We start from the raw sequence: 14,068 nt of genomic DNA on the forward strand, positions 1-14,068 counted from the left end.
CGCTCCTCAAGGCAGAAAGAAGCCCGGAGATGACATGCGCACACAGACCCGAGCGGTCCCCAGCCCTCCTCCGCTCAGCCTGGGGCTTGCAGCCTGTGTTTCTGTCGCTACGCTGTCACCCCCGGGCCTCACTCATCAATCCTGGGTCATCCTGCTCCAGTTCGGTCCTAGCTCGGGGTTCCTGGCTCTGCCTGAGAAAAAGGGCGCAAGTCTGGGTGCGTGTGGGCAGCCCCTGCGCCGGTGTGCAGTGGCCCCAGGCTGGCTGGGCCAGGACCTCTGACGGTGAGCCTCAGGCCTCCTGAGCTGGCAGACGGCAGAGCAGGAAGGGAGAGGTGCTTGGAGCGGAGGCGGCAGAGCGCCGTCCGACTGTCCCACAGTCACAGCCTGGAGTAGGGAGAGGAGAGAGCTGGGTGAGAAGGGAGGCGGAGGGGGCAGTGCCATCCTGGCAGCTTCTCAGGGTGTCAGGTGGGTTCATATGAGCAGCTCCTGCCCTCCCTGAGGGAAACAGACTTCTGTTACCTGAGGTCCTACTATGTGCCAGGCTCCATGCCCAGTGCCACACATATCTCATTTAAGCCTGAGAACTGCCTGCCACATAGGTACACTGTACCCTTTCCACCGATGAACACTGAAACTCAGGTTAAATGTTTTGCCCAAGGGTGCACAGCCAGGAAGTAGCAGGGCTGGATTTGAACCCAGAACTCTCCTACTGGAGCAGGTAGCTTCTGGGCCAGGGATGGTCATCCACTGTGTGGACTGGAGGAGGTGTGATAAAGGCTGGAAATACAGCACGAGGGGGTGAGACAGAGGTTTTGCGTGGTAGGGTCTCCTTATGAGTAAGTCTGGGCTCTTCCTTTCAGCCTGAGGGGAAGGCTGAGCCCCTAGGGGCAGAGGAGGGTCAATCCCTTACATTCAATGTGTTTGAGTCTGGGTGGAGACAGAGGAGTGTCTCCTGATGTGCTGGGACTGCGGGTGTCTTCACGGGGTCCCATGGGGAGACGCAGATGGCAGGTATGGCAGCTGTGCGTGCAGGTGGGGCTTGCATCTGTGTGGAACTGAGCGGATGTATCTGCCTAGGCATGCACATCAGGGCAAGCATGTGTGTCCCCGAGAGTCATGGATGTGGTCGTGTACCTGCATTTGTATGTAGCTGAGTCTGTCTACGTGTACTGGGTGCACAGGTGTGTTCTTATGGAAGGTCCTTGTGCCTGAGAGTGTGTGAGTGAGCACATGCAGGTGTGTTCTTATGGAAGGTCCTTGTGCCTGAGAGTGTGTGAGTGAGCACATGCAGGTGTGTTCTTATGGAAGGTCCTTGTGCCTGAGAGTGTGTGAGTGAGCACATGCAGGTGTGTTCTTATGGAAGGTCCTTGTGCCTGAGAGTGTGTGAGTGAGCACATGCAGGTGTGCTTTCAGAGTAGCACATAGCAGGGCCCCCTCCCCACAACCCTCTCTGGGGGTCTCCCTCTCCCTCTCAGATCTAAAGAGATCACTGCAGAGGCTCGGCTGAGAAGGAGCCCAGGGAGGAGGCCCGGCCCATGATCCCAGGGAGGGGTCCGGGTCTGCAGGCGGGAGCAAGGCAGGGTGGTGTGCGGCCCCACGGTGAGGACACAGGAAGCACTGCCACCTTGTCTCTGTGTTCAAATGCTAGAGGACGCTGGGAGTCAGAAGCTGCTGGGGTGGAGGAGGCTGCTGGCCTGGAGAGAGATTCTCATTAAGCCAGGCCTGCTGGAGGGGTCCCTGACACAGCATAGATGGGGCCTGGCAGGCTTAGGGTGCCACCTTCTCCAAAAGGTGCTGAGACTCTATGGGCCTCAGCCTTCACCAGGAAGAGAGAGGCAGTGAGGGAGCTGTAACAGCCACAGACTACAGGGCCCAAGTCCCATAGCAACAGGTACCCTGCATAGCACCCTCCTGTGGAGGGTGGTGGTGCTGGGTGGCAGGAGAAGGAAGGGAAGGGGCCGATGAAGAGAGCAGTTAGGGAAGGGGACAGAAGGTGGCAAAGACTCGGGGAGAGAGGTGGAGGGCGGGCACCTACTCTGCGGACTTCCAGAAATGTCCGGGGTGAGACAGGCGGCGGTTTCGCTTTGGCAGCTTCTCCAGCATGTCCATGAGCTTGGTGAAGGTGGGCCTCTCTTCTTGTTCGAAGGCCCAGCAGAAGAGAAGAATGTCCTGAAGGAAAAAGAGGAGTGAGCGTACATGGTGACTTAACTCCTGCTTGGCTGCCCACCGGGTCTGCCCGCCTGCCCACCCACCCTCCCTCGTCTGTGTCCCTCCCTTGTTCACCCGTCCCCCTGCCAAGCATCCACATCAATGCACTCAGTCCGTCTTCCTTCATCACCCTGCTTCCTCTTCTCACCTGCTAGCTGAGCCCATACAACAAGCTAGGCAACCCCGGTGCTAGAAGGCTCGGGCTACCTCACAATGGGCAGTGCGCCCCAAGAGGTTTCTTAGTACTTTTCTCAAAAATGAGAGGTGGAAGGGAATCCTAAAATCTCTATCCACATCCCAGTAATTTAAGCACTATTTAAGGACAGTTACCTTGTGTGATTTCCTCACCTAAGAAAGGAAACCTGAGGTGGGTAATCCTGACAACCACACCAGGTAATTACTGCTTCCCTGCCTTATCTGTCTTCTGATCAAAAGAGAGGATTCCTCCTGCTGTGTTTAAGAGGAAGATTATTAATTTATAGTCAGGCGTCTCTGTTGCTGTATCTCTTGTTCAGAGTTGGCTAATGCCTTAAAATTATTGTGCAGATGAAAATAAGTCTAACACCAAAATAGTTTTGGTGTTTTAACGAATATCTTTAAAAATATATCAGAGTGTCTCAATGAACAGCAACTATACCTGTCTGCAAAAATATATATGTAACAGTAAAAGAAGGGCTCTTTTCTTCTATCTGACCTAGGAATCCATTGCTAGGAAAAAACAGACCAAGGATTATTCTGCCTCTAGTGGCAGGCCCCTGAAATTGCAGGCATAGTGGAGAGGGTTTTGTCTTCTCAACTCCAAAGGCTGCAGGGCATGTTTTTTGGGGTCGCCTTCTGGGAAAGTATTTGTAACCTTACACAACTGAAAAAGAAACCCAGGCCTGCATCTGGTTCTCCCCTTAGCCCCCCAGACCTGGTTGCTCCTGGGACTCACCGAGATTTCTTTCCCCATGCCGATCTGGCTGAGATTGGGTTTCATCCCAGTGCCCATCTGCCAGATTATTGCCTCTGCTGGTTGGGTCTTGAAAGGCCACTCCCTGGCATGGAGTTCATACCAGATTGTGCTGTTGGTAGACATTTCACAGGGATGTTGGTGTGGCATGTCATCTGCGACCCTGGACACTCACCACCACCCAACTACCCATCTGGCTTCTTGGGTGACTGGCAACCCGCTTGAGCTTCCTCCCTGTGGGAATGGCATCTCCTCCCGCCACACACACACACACACACACACACACACACACACACACACACACACTTACAACATACTTGAAACTCGCTCGATGGCTTAGAATTCACACTCAAATAAAAATGAATTGAAATGTGGACTCTGGGTAGTTTAGTTTGATGTGATTACAACCTCTGCCTATATTTATAATTCTAGGAAACCACTGTAGGTGAATGATTTGGGCTAAAATTATTTATATATTTTTTAAATTTTTTAAAAATGTATTTGGTACAGGATCAACAGGGTCTACAGGGTCTCACTACACAGATCGGACTCCTAGTGATTCTCCTGTTGTCAGCCTCCCAAGTGCTGGGATTACACGTGTATGCCACCACACAGAGTCTCAATCAACTGTCTCAGTGTGTCCCAGGGGGCAGGGCCAGCAAGGCACACCGGGGATTGAACCCCTGGCTGCTGCGCTCTGCCTAAGCAGGTGCTTTAGTCAATAAAGTGATTAATAAGGATATTCTCTACCATATTATATATAATATCAAAAGAAGGCAGGAATAATTGCTCAATAATAGAAACAATTGCTCCATAATAGGAATTGAGTGTACATATTATGGTAAAGTCATAAAATGAAATGGAATTCTACATTATGATGAAAATGCTTCAAAGAAATTTTGCTGCCACTAAAAATGCTCAATAGATAATTTTTAAATGAAACAAGCAGGAATATATATATATATATATATATATATATATATATAGTCTGTTACTCCTTTTAAAATTAGATATATATGGACAAGGGAATAAAGTAAAATGCCCCAAATGTTAATAATAGATAACGCCAGATGTTAGGGCAGGCGTTCTTTCCCCTTTCATATTTGTATCTCCTATGTGTGAACCAGAGTGTTGATCACAGAAAGAGAGATCTGAGGCTCAGCCTGGTCACATTCTATCCTAGTACAATGCGGCTAGGGGGACACTTCCCTCAGTGGAGGTGTCCTTTGCTGTTAACTGACAGTAGTGGTAAAAGTGCCATAGGATGATGTCTATCAGGGAGGCCGAACACTGGAGCAGTTCAGTGCTGGAATTGTCCTCCAGCGATTGCACGTGTTACTGTCTGTTTTACAAACCATGACACTGTAACAAAGGAAGAGGCAATCGCCTCAGTGAGCGGCCCACGGCCCCGGATGGGGTGATGGGCAGGGCTGTGCAGAAGTGATGCCGTGCGGCCTGGACAGCAAGGGAACGGTGACAGATGAGCACAGGATGCTGGGTGTCACTGCACTGCACCACGGGGATAGATCTCAGTACTCTGAGACCCAGATTCTGCAACTCAGGAAATATCTGAAGCTACCCTAGGAAATGATCTCTCCTCCACTCTAAGATAATTTATGCAAATGTGCCTGAAAGAACACAAAGCCCACTGTTTTTCTCTTCATTGCTCAGAGGACTGTGTAAAGCGAGCAACTGTTCTAGGGTCTCCATGAGCATCGTCTTTCTACCTGATACTACCTCCCCTGGCCTTGGGGAGGGGCGGTGCTTAGGTATCTGCCTATTGGGTGAATGGCCACGAGGTTCTCTAGAGAAGGTGCTGGGTGCTTCCAGTGACCCTGAGAAACAATAGTGCTTATTATTGCTGAATTCGGTTCTCAGCCCTTTGCTGGGGCAGTGGATAAAGCATGCTTTTTTATTCTGATGCTTTGGCCACCCGAGCCCTTGCTGAACCTGGAGGGTCTGACCCTCTCCTGGCAGCTACTTCCTTTAGATGGACAGGACTCGCTGGTGAGTGTGCTTTCCCACCTCGATCCCAAGCCCCAATACTTCTTACACCAGGACTTCACCCTCAGAGCCAGGGCAAGGGCTCCCCAACCCTTACACCCTGTGCCCACCAATCAGCTGATTCTGAGCCTGCTCACCCTGCCCCGCCTGCTCCTTCCAGAGGAGACCACAAAGAAAGGCTCTTGCCCACATAACCTTCCTGCTTCCGCTGCCTCCAGACCAACACTTCCCTGTGGGACCTCTTTGCACAGCATGGCGTGGTTCTCTCCTTATGAATTCTGTGGGTGACAAACCATGTCTCCAACAGTGACTGTCTCCTCAGCTGTTTGCCTCATCATATGTGAATAATAGTTAAACCTACATCTTAAAACAGGAGGCATTATTGTTATCCCCATTTCATGGATGAGGAAACTGAGGCCCAGAAAGAGTCTGTCTTACACAGTAAGGAAGAGGGGCAGCCAGAAGCAGAACCTGGCACACCTGAGGCCATGACTGTGCCCCTAGACAACACACCATGGCAGGCAGCTTACACCCTGTCCCATACAAGAGTCCCTTGCCATCAGGGAAGTGACATTTTCGAGGAGCGACCCAGCAGCTGATGGCTGGAGCTGATGAATGAGTTACAAATGGGTGGCACAGACCACTCCTGTAGGAGAGGACGCCTCTCCAGAGTTCTCTGTGCTTGGCACCTTACAGGTGCTTTCTTGCTCCACTCTTAGGTTGCCTTGTTAATTAATTAATTAAGGGTTTTATTATCTTTGATTTACAGCCCAGAACAGCAGGGTGGGACAGCTCCCAAACCCCTGGAGACTGCACAGTGAAAAGCTCCAGCTGTGGAATTTGGCTAGCCGGGGTTCGAATCCCTGCTCCGCCACTAATTACAATAAAGCAAATTCTGGAGTCATCGGTAGCCTCAGTTTCTCCAGCTCCACTTGGGAGTAACACGACACCTGCGCTGAAGGGTGCTTGTAGAGAAAGCATGAGGCAGCACCTGGAGAGCTTAGCTCGGTGCTCAGCACGCTTTTAAAAGCTCTTGTCTAAGCCATCCCTGAGTCTGAGGTTCCTGAGCAACAGGATGCTCCTAATTGGCAGGAATCCAGGGGCGCTGGGTCCTTCGCAATTCAGCGGTGTCAGAAATAAAAGCCTCATTAAAACTTCCTTTCAAGCCCAACTTTTAAGAAAAATTCACTTGGAGGAGAAAAAGCAACATTGCTCAAAGATGAAAATTCCAGTGGAAAACCAATTACTTACACTGGTACCTTGTGTTAATGACATATTTTTTTCCTCTTGCTAAATTTACACTAAACTATACCAACTTCATCATTGCAGTTTGGTTTCAGATAACGGTGTCTGACTAGATAAAAGATTTGGGCATGGACTAGTCAGGGCAAGTGGCAGCCTCCGAAGCGGCCCAAGCGACAGATGCGGGACTGTGATCTCCCCACCGGCGCCCCCGCAGGAGTTGACGCCGGGGAGGAGGAGAGCGGTTGGGGGAGGGGCTGTTTCTCTAACGGGGCTCAGGGGTGTGAGGTCTCATAGCACACATCTGCAGGCCTGCAACCTTCGCAGGCAGCCTCCCCGGGGGCGCTGTGTCCCGGAGCCCCCTCGCACAGCCCCCGCCCACGGACAGGCAGGGCCAGGAGGAGGCTGGCCGTTGGAGGGGTGGGAGCGTAGAAGCTTTCCTGGCTGCGCCTGCTGGGGCGCTCTGCCCTGCGTCTTGGGGCTGCGTCTCGGGCTCCTCAGGTCCTCCTAGCCTTTGAAAGACACCTCCTCCGCTGTCGTGGCTCCAGTTACTGCCTCTCCGCTGACAAGTCCTCAATGCTGCTTTCCCCGACTCTAGAAGCCTCAGCTCAGCTGCACGCCGCCGGCTGGTTTCTATGGTTATCTCCAATGCTGCCGGAACTCACGGCATCCAGACCTGCTTTGCTTGCCTGCCGGGTGGGTCACGACCTCCGTCACGTCCAGGCTCGTCCTGGTGCGCGGCACCACTCCCTACCCACTTGCTTAAGGCGGGTAATCTGGGTACCACGCAGGTTCGCCTTTCACAGTGGGCGAGTGTGCCCTTGCCCTGCGTGCTTCTTACGTGCATTCTTTGCCTGTAGAACTCCAGACACAGGCTGCACAGAGGATTAGGACCCTGCCACTGCTTTGCCTCCCACCATCTGCGGTTCCCTAGTGCGCAGCCACGAAATGAAAACTCTTTCTTACACCAAGTAGGTGCAGGATTGAGATCGAGCCCACTACCCTCTCTAATCTCTCATCTCAGCACCCCAGCCTCACTTTCCCTCCAGCTCTTCATCCGTCAGCTCACTTTCCTGTCTCCTACCCTGCATTTCTCCTGGGGGCAACTTGTTTTCTTTTGTCCCTTTTCACACATTCATACATTCCCTCTATCCAGAACACATCCCTCCGCCCTTAGGTCCAAGCTGTCACTTGGGCCGAGGAGTCACCCCCTCCCGGAAGTCCTCCCTGACCTTCCACGTGGGATGTAGGTCCTTTCATGCCCCCAAAATGCTAGCTATCCTCAGAACAGCATGTATGACCTTTAGCTAATGCTGTTTCCTCTTCTGTCTCCCACCAGACAAGTAAGAGTAAAGAATTTAAAATGTGTCTAAGCCAGATGTGGTAGTGCGTACCTGAAACCTAAGCACAGAGGGAGGCTGAGGCAGGAGGACTGCAAGCTTAGGTCTTGCCTAAACACTGAGTGGGACCCCCCCAAAAAAGCAACAACAACAGAACCCTAAAAAGTGACCAGTGATAACTTAGTAATAGAACATCCCAGTACTGCAAAAAATATAAATAAATAAAAACAACAAAACAAAATATGTCCACACAAATTCTTTGATACTCTTCCCCTGAAATGGCTGAGCATAATTTTCTTTTGCTTGTGTGTGCATTGGATTTAGCAATTTGTTTCCAACAAGTAAAAATATGGTGGGAGCATTCAATACATGTGTAACTGTGGTCACCCCAATAACTGGGTACATCTGGGCCAGAGGGTTTTGAATAGTCACCTCATAGAGAAATAATAAATTGTTATGTTGACAGATTTCATACTCAACCTGATTTGGTTATTATATAACATCACCTGAAAGATCACTGAATACCCCACAGCAGTCAAAAAAAAAAAAAAATCTTTAAAATCGGAGTATGGGGTAGAAGTGACGCTATGCCAACTTCCAAGAGTAGGTCAAATCCGGGCCCAGCCGCCATGCTGTAAGCTCACTGAAGCAGCAGGTGAGAGGTGCTGAGGAGCAAGGGGCTTTCTCTTAGCTTTGAGGGTGCCTCAGCCCACCACGCCTTCGGATGAGACAGAAGCCCAGGCTGGTATCAGGACGCCAACCCCAGGAGAGACCTCAGCCAGCTCAGAACCACTCAGGCGAGCACTTATTCTACTGAGCCATCTCCCCGGCCCCTCAGAACCACTCAGCTCAGCTGTCCCTGCTCCTAACCACGGAATGTCAAATAATGCATGGTCTAGGTTGCTGAGTTCTGGGGTAATTTGTTATGCAGCATGAGATAACTAATACAAGACTGAGTTTTATGTCCCAGCATCCACTGCAGTCCTAGCACTCAATAGACATCTGGTAAATAGCTATTGAGTAAATGAGGAAAGTTGTGTTGTCAATACAGCCAGTAAGAAGATGAGCGTGCAGGGATGTTAGGGTTGGGTATAGGGTCAGGATAAGGGTCAGGGTCAAGGTCAGGGTTAGGGTCAGGGTCAGGGTTAGGGTCACCGACTCAAATCCTTCCAATTTCACCCAGAAATCTGGCCACACAGACAGGTACTCTGGTATTTCCAAAACACAGCTCTCTGGCCAGGCCGTGGCTCTTGAAGGCCAGGATGGGGTCCACCTACCCAAGGGCAAAGACGTCAGAGTGCTTGGAGAAGGGCAGCTTGTCCTCCTCCGTGTCGGGGGACAACTGGCGGATGATCTCTGGGGCCAGGTGGCACAGCCAACCGTTCTGGATGCGCAGTTTGTCTTCCCTCCTGCAGAAGCAAAGTGCAGAATGAGCTTCGATGCATGGTGTGGGAAGGACGGCTCCCCAGTCCCTGGAATCAGCTCTGCAAGCCTTTCTGCTTCCCCGCACTGGGCAGTGCCTGACCACCTCGAGACCAAAGTCCAGATAAAGATGCAGGGAAGAGGAGGCAGGGAGATGCCCGGAGGGAGGCACTCGCCACTCCAACCATGCTCAGGTCCCCTGGCCTCTGTACCCTTCCTGTCCACTTTAACCCAACAAATACCCCGAATTCTTGTTCTGTACCATATTTGCCTTCATGTGCTACTATATTTGCAAAAAATCACTAGAAACACCGAATTAGCAAATACTGAATCACTATAAATCACACACCAATTATGACCTCAGATGCTAGAAAACTCTCAGGAGATTTTATTTTGTTTATTTTACAAAGTGGAATGCAGTCTGGATTTCGTGATTCTTCTGATCTCGGTCAGTGGGAAGCGTGAAATGGCTCTAGCAGGTTCCATAGCTGGGATTTGAATCTGTCGAAGTGGCCCCAGGGCTGAGCCTTCTTACACCTCCCACCCTGTTGCTTGGCCTCATTTGCTGGAGGCGTGAGGCTGAAATGGGAGGGTAGAGCGTCCCTTTGTTTGGCCTCTCCTGGGAATTTATGAAGTTTTCAGCACTCTTCTTGTCTGTGAGTGACTGCGAAAGTGCTGTGAGTATTGATTTGGTGATAACAAATACAGTTTAGTGGAAAGACAAATTTGCAAATACGGACTCCAGCCGTAAGAGGTTTGACTGTGTTTATTGATCACCTGCTTATGCCTTGGTTCTGTTCTTGGCACCAGGAACACAGCCATGTACACCACAAACAAAGGGCACCCCAGGGGCCCCAGTGCATAGGTGCGGTGGCTGTGCTGGTGCCCAGTCCCACCAGTAGAGAACTCAGGAGGACACTGGGTGGATGTGGGATCCTGGTGCAGCCCGCCCATGCCTTCCACCTGCACAGAAGCTTTGCTGAGCATCTGACGGCCACCTGCACAAGTACCGAGAGCCTTAGTGAGTCCCACCCTACCCCCACTGTAGCAGGAACCTTACTGACCCACACCCCACAGCTCTCCAACTACTGCAATCTAGGTGGTCACTGGAAGCTTCAAAAGTGCCAAAACAAGGGAGCAAAAGGCAATCTCAATCCTCCAGCCCACCTAGAACAAGTCCAGCAGACAAGGACATAAAAGAATGTTGAAGTCACACCCCTGAAATTTCTGAAATGATAGCAACTGAAGTAAAGAAACAAGTCCATCAGGCTATCAAAGAAATACAATTAGAAATAATCTCTCAGGTCAAAAAAGAAATGACAATTGTGAAAGAATTGCTGAGCACAGCTAAAGAAGACACAGATAAAAAAATAAAGCAGTGGGGCTGGAAAGATGGCTCAGTGGAATAAGCACTTCCCTGGCAGGCGCAAGGGCCTGAGTTCAATCCCAGGTTCCGGGAAAAAAAAAAAAAGAATAGAAAAATGATGGAGGGCCAGCGAGATAGGTCAGCAGGCTAAGCACCTGCCTTGGCAAGTGCAAGGACCGGGATTCGATCCCCGGTACCGGTACCGCACGCCACGCCAGCCCCACCGCCAGGGTGCACTGAGCCAGCAAACGAGTCCGGCATGGTGGCGCACACCTGTAATCCCAGCACTGGGGAGGCTGTAAACAGGAGGATCACCATGAGTCCGAGTTCCATAGTGAGACCCTGAACCAAATACATAAATGAAAAAAAAAAAAAAAAGAAAGAAAAATGATGAAAACATTGAGCGAACAATACAGGAAAGAATTAGAATGCATGAAACAGATTCAAGCAGGTAGGAAATTAAGAATTCCATCGAAAGCTGGCAAAAGCGCTTGAGTGAAGCTGAAGATAGACTTTCAGACCTCGAAGACAGTGGTGCAGCTAATGAATATAAAAGGAAAGATCTCTTGAAACTAACAATGTTCCTGCCCGGGCACTTATGCAGGGCAAAGAGACAACAAATACATCAAATAGAAGCCAGGTGCTCTGGTGCATCCCTGTAATCCCAGCACTCTGGGAGGCTGAGGCAGGAGGATGGCAAGTTTCTATCCAGCCCAATCAACTTAGTGATTTAGTGAGACCCTGTGTCTCTCTCGTGGTGTATATAGTGATAAATGTTATGCAAATAATTAAGATAGGGAAATGTGCACGAGATAAGGGGGGGGACTTACTGTAGAGGAAATGTGAGCTAAGATTTACGCGTCACAGAGGATTCTGTCATATGAACCAGGAGAAGAATATCCTAGGCAGAGGAGAAGCAAGGACAAAGGCCCAAGCAGGCCCCACTGGAGTGCTGGAAACCCACCATATGCCCCGTGTGCCAAAGTTTGTGTAACCAGCTCCTTACTGATGGATTTTAGTCAGTTCTTCCTTTCATTGCTATAAACAATGCTGCAATGAACATCTTTGGGTAGATGCTGTGAACATCTCTCTTTATCCCAATCTATGACTACTAGGAGGGGATGGGGGCTGGCTCCTCTTCCTACACAGGAAGTCTTAAGTGATTCACAGCTTTCCATTCATACTGACATCTAAGCAGATCTTCCACAAGCTCACCACTGACTGACAACCCCCAGGAAAGGGCCTGGCGACCTTGGGAGGTGGGCAGGGCGGGAGGTGAGAAAGCTTAACAATCTCATTTTTTTCTGGGAAAAACTCTGGGCTGTATGAGGCAAGGGCCATCTGTTCCTCAGCTGGACTCCTTTGTCTCCTGCAATCATGACTTGTGTCCTGTCTAATTTGGCGGTCACTAGCCTGAAAGGTGGCCAGCGTGATGGAAGGGCTACAGTCTCCATTTGATTTCATTTTAATGGAAACGAAACTTCCTTTGCCTCCCATGACATGTGGCTAACGAATTGCACATACAGATTGGGACGATTATTGACCAAAGGTGAGTTTCCTCTTTTGACTTTAATAGGTTACCTCTTAGCATGGCCACAAATGGAAACGTGCCCTTTTCTCGCACACGTTGAAATTAGGATGTCTAGTTGTGCCTTCGCAAGAACCTACTCAGCTGCACCTTCAGAAGCCCTGCTTAGAGAGAAGAACCCCAAAGAAGACTCTGGGAGTTTGGAATTGGGGGCTCCAGTGCAGCTGCTGCTTTTGCTAGCTGGCAGGGGGACTCCTGGGTCCCCAGGGTGCCTTTTTTCCCCTCTACTTCTTACCCACAAAGTAACATCCATTTGGAGGCACACAGGCTTCCAGAGACCTCTAAACCAGCATCGTGGGCGGAGGTGACGCTGAGCAGCCGCCCCAGTGTCAGGCCCAGGTGGTGGCCTGGTGCAGGTGGGCTGCGGCAGGCCGCGGGCCGTCGTCCAACTTCTGTGCTCTCACGGCGCGTGTGTAGCAGCAGCAATGTGATTAGGGGACACTGCCTATGTGTCCTAATGTTTTCCCGGGAGAAAACCAGCCCCGGTGGAGGATAATTGTTCTAACTTATGTGCGATCAGGGAAGGGCTCCCATTTTAGTGGTTGAGCTTTAGTAGCACACGACTTGCTCCTGCATTCTGCACAAAGAATGCCTAGTCTTCTAGAAAACAGGACTGACCCAGACCCACTAGCAAACCCTAATGGTGGTAAAGTTGAAGGAATTTGTGCTATCACAATCAGGGACACCTACCAAGGTTAAAGGAGTCGTTTGTTGTTTATTAGCTGTGGGACTTTGAGTAGAGCTGAGCCTCCATTTTCCCACCTGCAAAATGGGCACATTGGTTCATATGTCACGTGCTATTGCCAAGATTAGTGAGACAGCATGTGGTACAGGTAATGTCAGCTGCCAGAGTGACATGGTTATTGGATATAATTACTATATGTGCACATAGGAAACATTTTGTCTTGAAGACTTGGAGATGGAGTTGAGACTACAGCCTAGTAAGAACATCCTTCAAGGAACCCAGCCTCAAGAGTGGGCCAGCCAACCTTCTTCCAGTAGGGCCAGGCCAGTGGGGGAAGATGGGTGGGCTACTGTGGCCTGAAGAGGAAGCTCCCCTGACCCCAAGACGTCCTGCGCATTCTCCATCCCCGCCGTCTGTTCCTGACTTGCTGGTTCAGCAAAGGACTGGCAGGACAGGGCCACCAGGGCAGGAAGAGGAGCATGGCTGCACAGTACCATCAGCCGGGCAGGTGTGGGCACAGGCCTGGGAGGTGCCCAGGAGGCAGGCCTAGCACAGACTCCCCAGGGTGTCCGGTTCCCATGGGGATGGGCCCACCGATGACAAGCCCGAGTCATCCTCATTATGGTTATTATTATGATTAATAACAGGCTGCCAGTGGTGGGCACGGTAGGGCTGGCATCTTGGAAGACACCTTTGCTTGACAATGGCAGAGCAGCTGTACACTGGCATGCACGGAACACACTTCCCACGCTGGGCAAGTCTCCCTCTGGTGGGCACCTCCCATGCGCCTACTTGTTAAGGCCTGTAAACCACACTGCAGTCACCGAAACAGGCTTGGAATGTCTCAGTGACTTGCATGGTTTTCAGACCCTGAGGCTGGACTGTGCACCACAACCCCCAAGAGTCCCCAGGGAATAAGCCGTGGGAAGCAGAGCACTAAGGAACTCCATGCCTCTGCCCTGCTTGTTGTTTGAGTGTCTGATGCTCCTCCTTTACAGGCAGGGAAACTGAGGCTCAGGGTGTCAATTCAAATAAGCTTTGGTGATCTACCTCCTGGTGCCTGGACTGAATTGTGCAGTTGCTTGGAAATTCATATGGTGAAGCCCTGACTTCCGGTGAGGTTATAACTGAGGGATGTAATTAAGGTCCAGAGAGATCATGAATCCAGGACCCTAATCCCATACAAATGGAAGAAGAAGAAAGAAGGAAGAAGGGAGAAGGGAGAAGGGAGAAGGGAGAAGGGAGAAGGGAGGAGGGAGGA

At 50.7% G+C, this 14,068-nt stretch overlaps 1 protein-coding gene across 1 annotated transcript in view; it reads right to left on the reverse strand.

Moving 5' to 3' along the window:
* Positions 1 to 2,031: 2,031 nt before the first annotated feature.
* The window catches only part of Ksr2 (kinase suppressor of ras 2), a 435,854-nt gene continuing 423,817 nt past the window's right edge, over positions 2,032 to 14,068 (reverse strand). The window contains exons 17-19 of the mRNA XM_004636227.1: positions 9,024 to 9,155; positions 3,143 to 3,272; positions 2,032 to 2,169 (exon numbers count right to left, since the gene is read on the reverse strand). Of these exons, the coding sequence (XP_004636284.1) occupies positions 2,032 to 2,169; positions 3,143 to 3,272; positions 9,024 to 9,155 (400 nt within the window). The remainder of the gene's footprint in view (positions 2,170 to 3,142; positions 3,273 to 9,023; positions 9,156 to 14,068) is intronic.

Source organism: Octodon degus, unplaced genomic scaffold (assembly GCF_000260255.1).
Source record: "Octodon degus isolate 3935 unplaced genomic scaffold, OctDeg1.0 scaffold00079, whole genome shotgun sequence".
NCBI lineage: Eukaryota > Metazoa > Chordata > Mammalia > Rodentia > Octodontidae > Octodon > Octodon degus.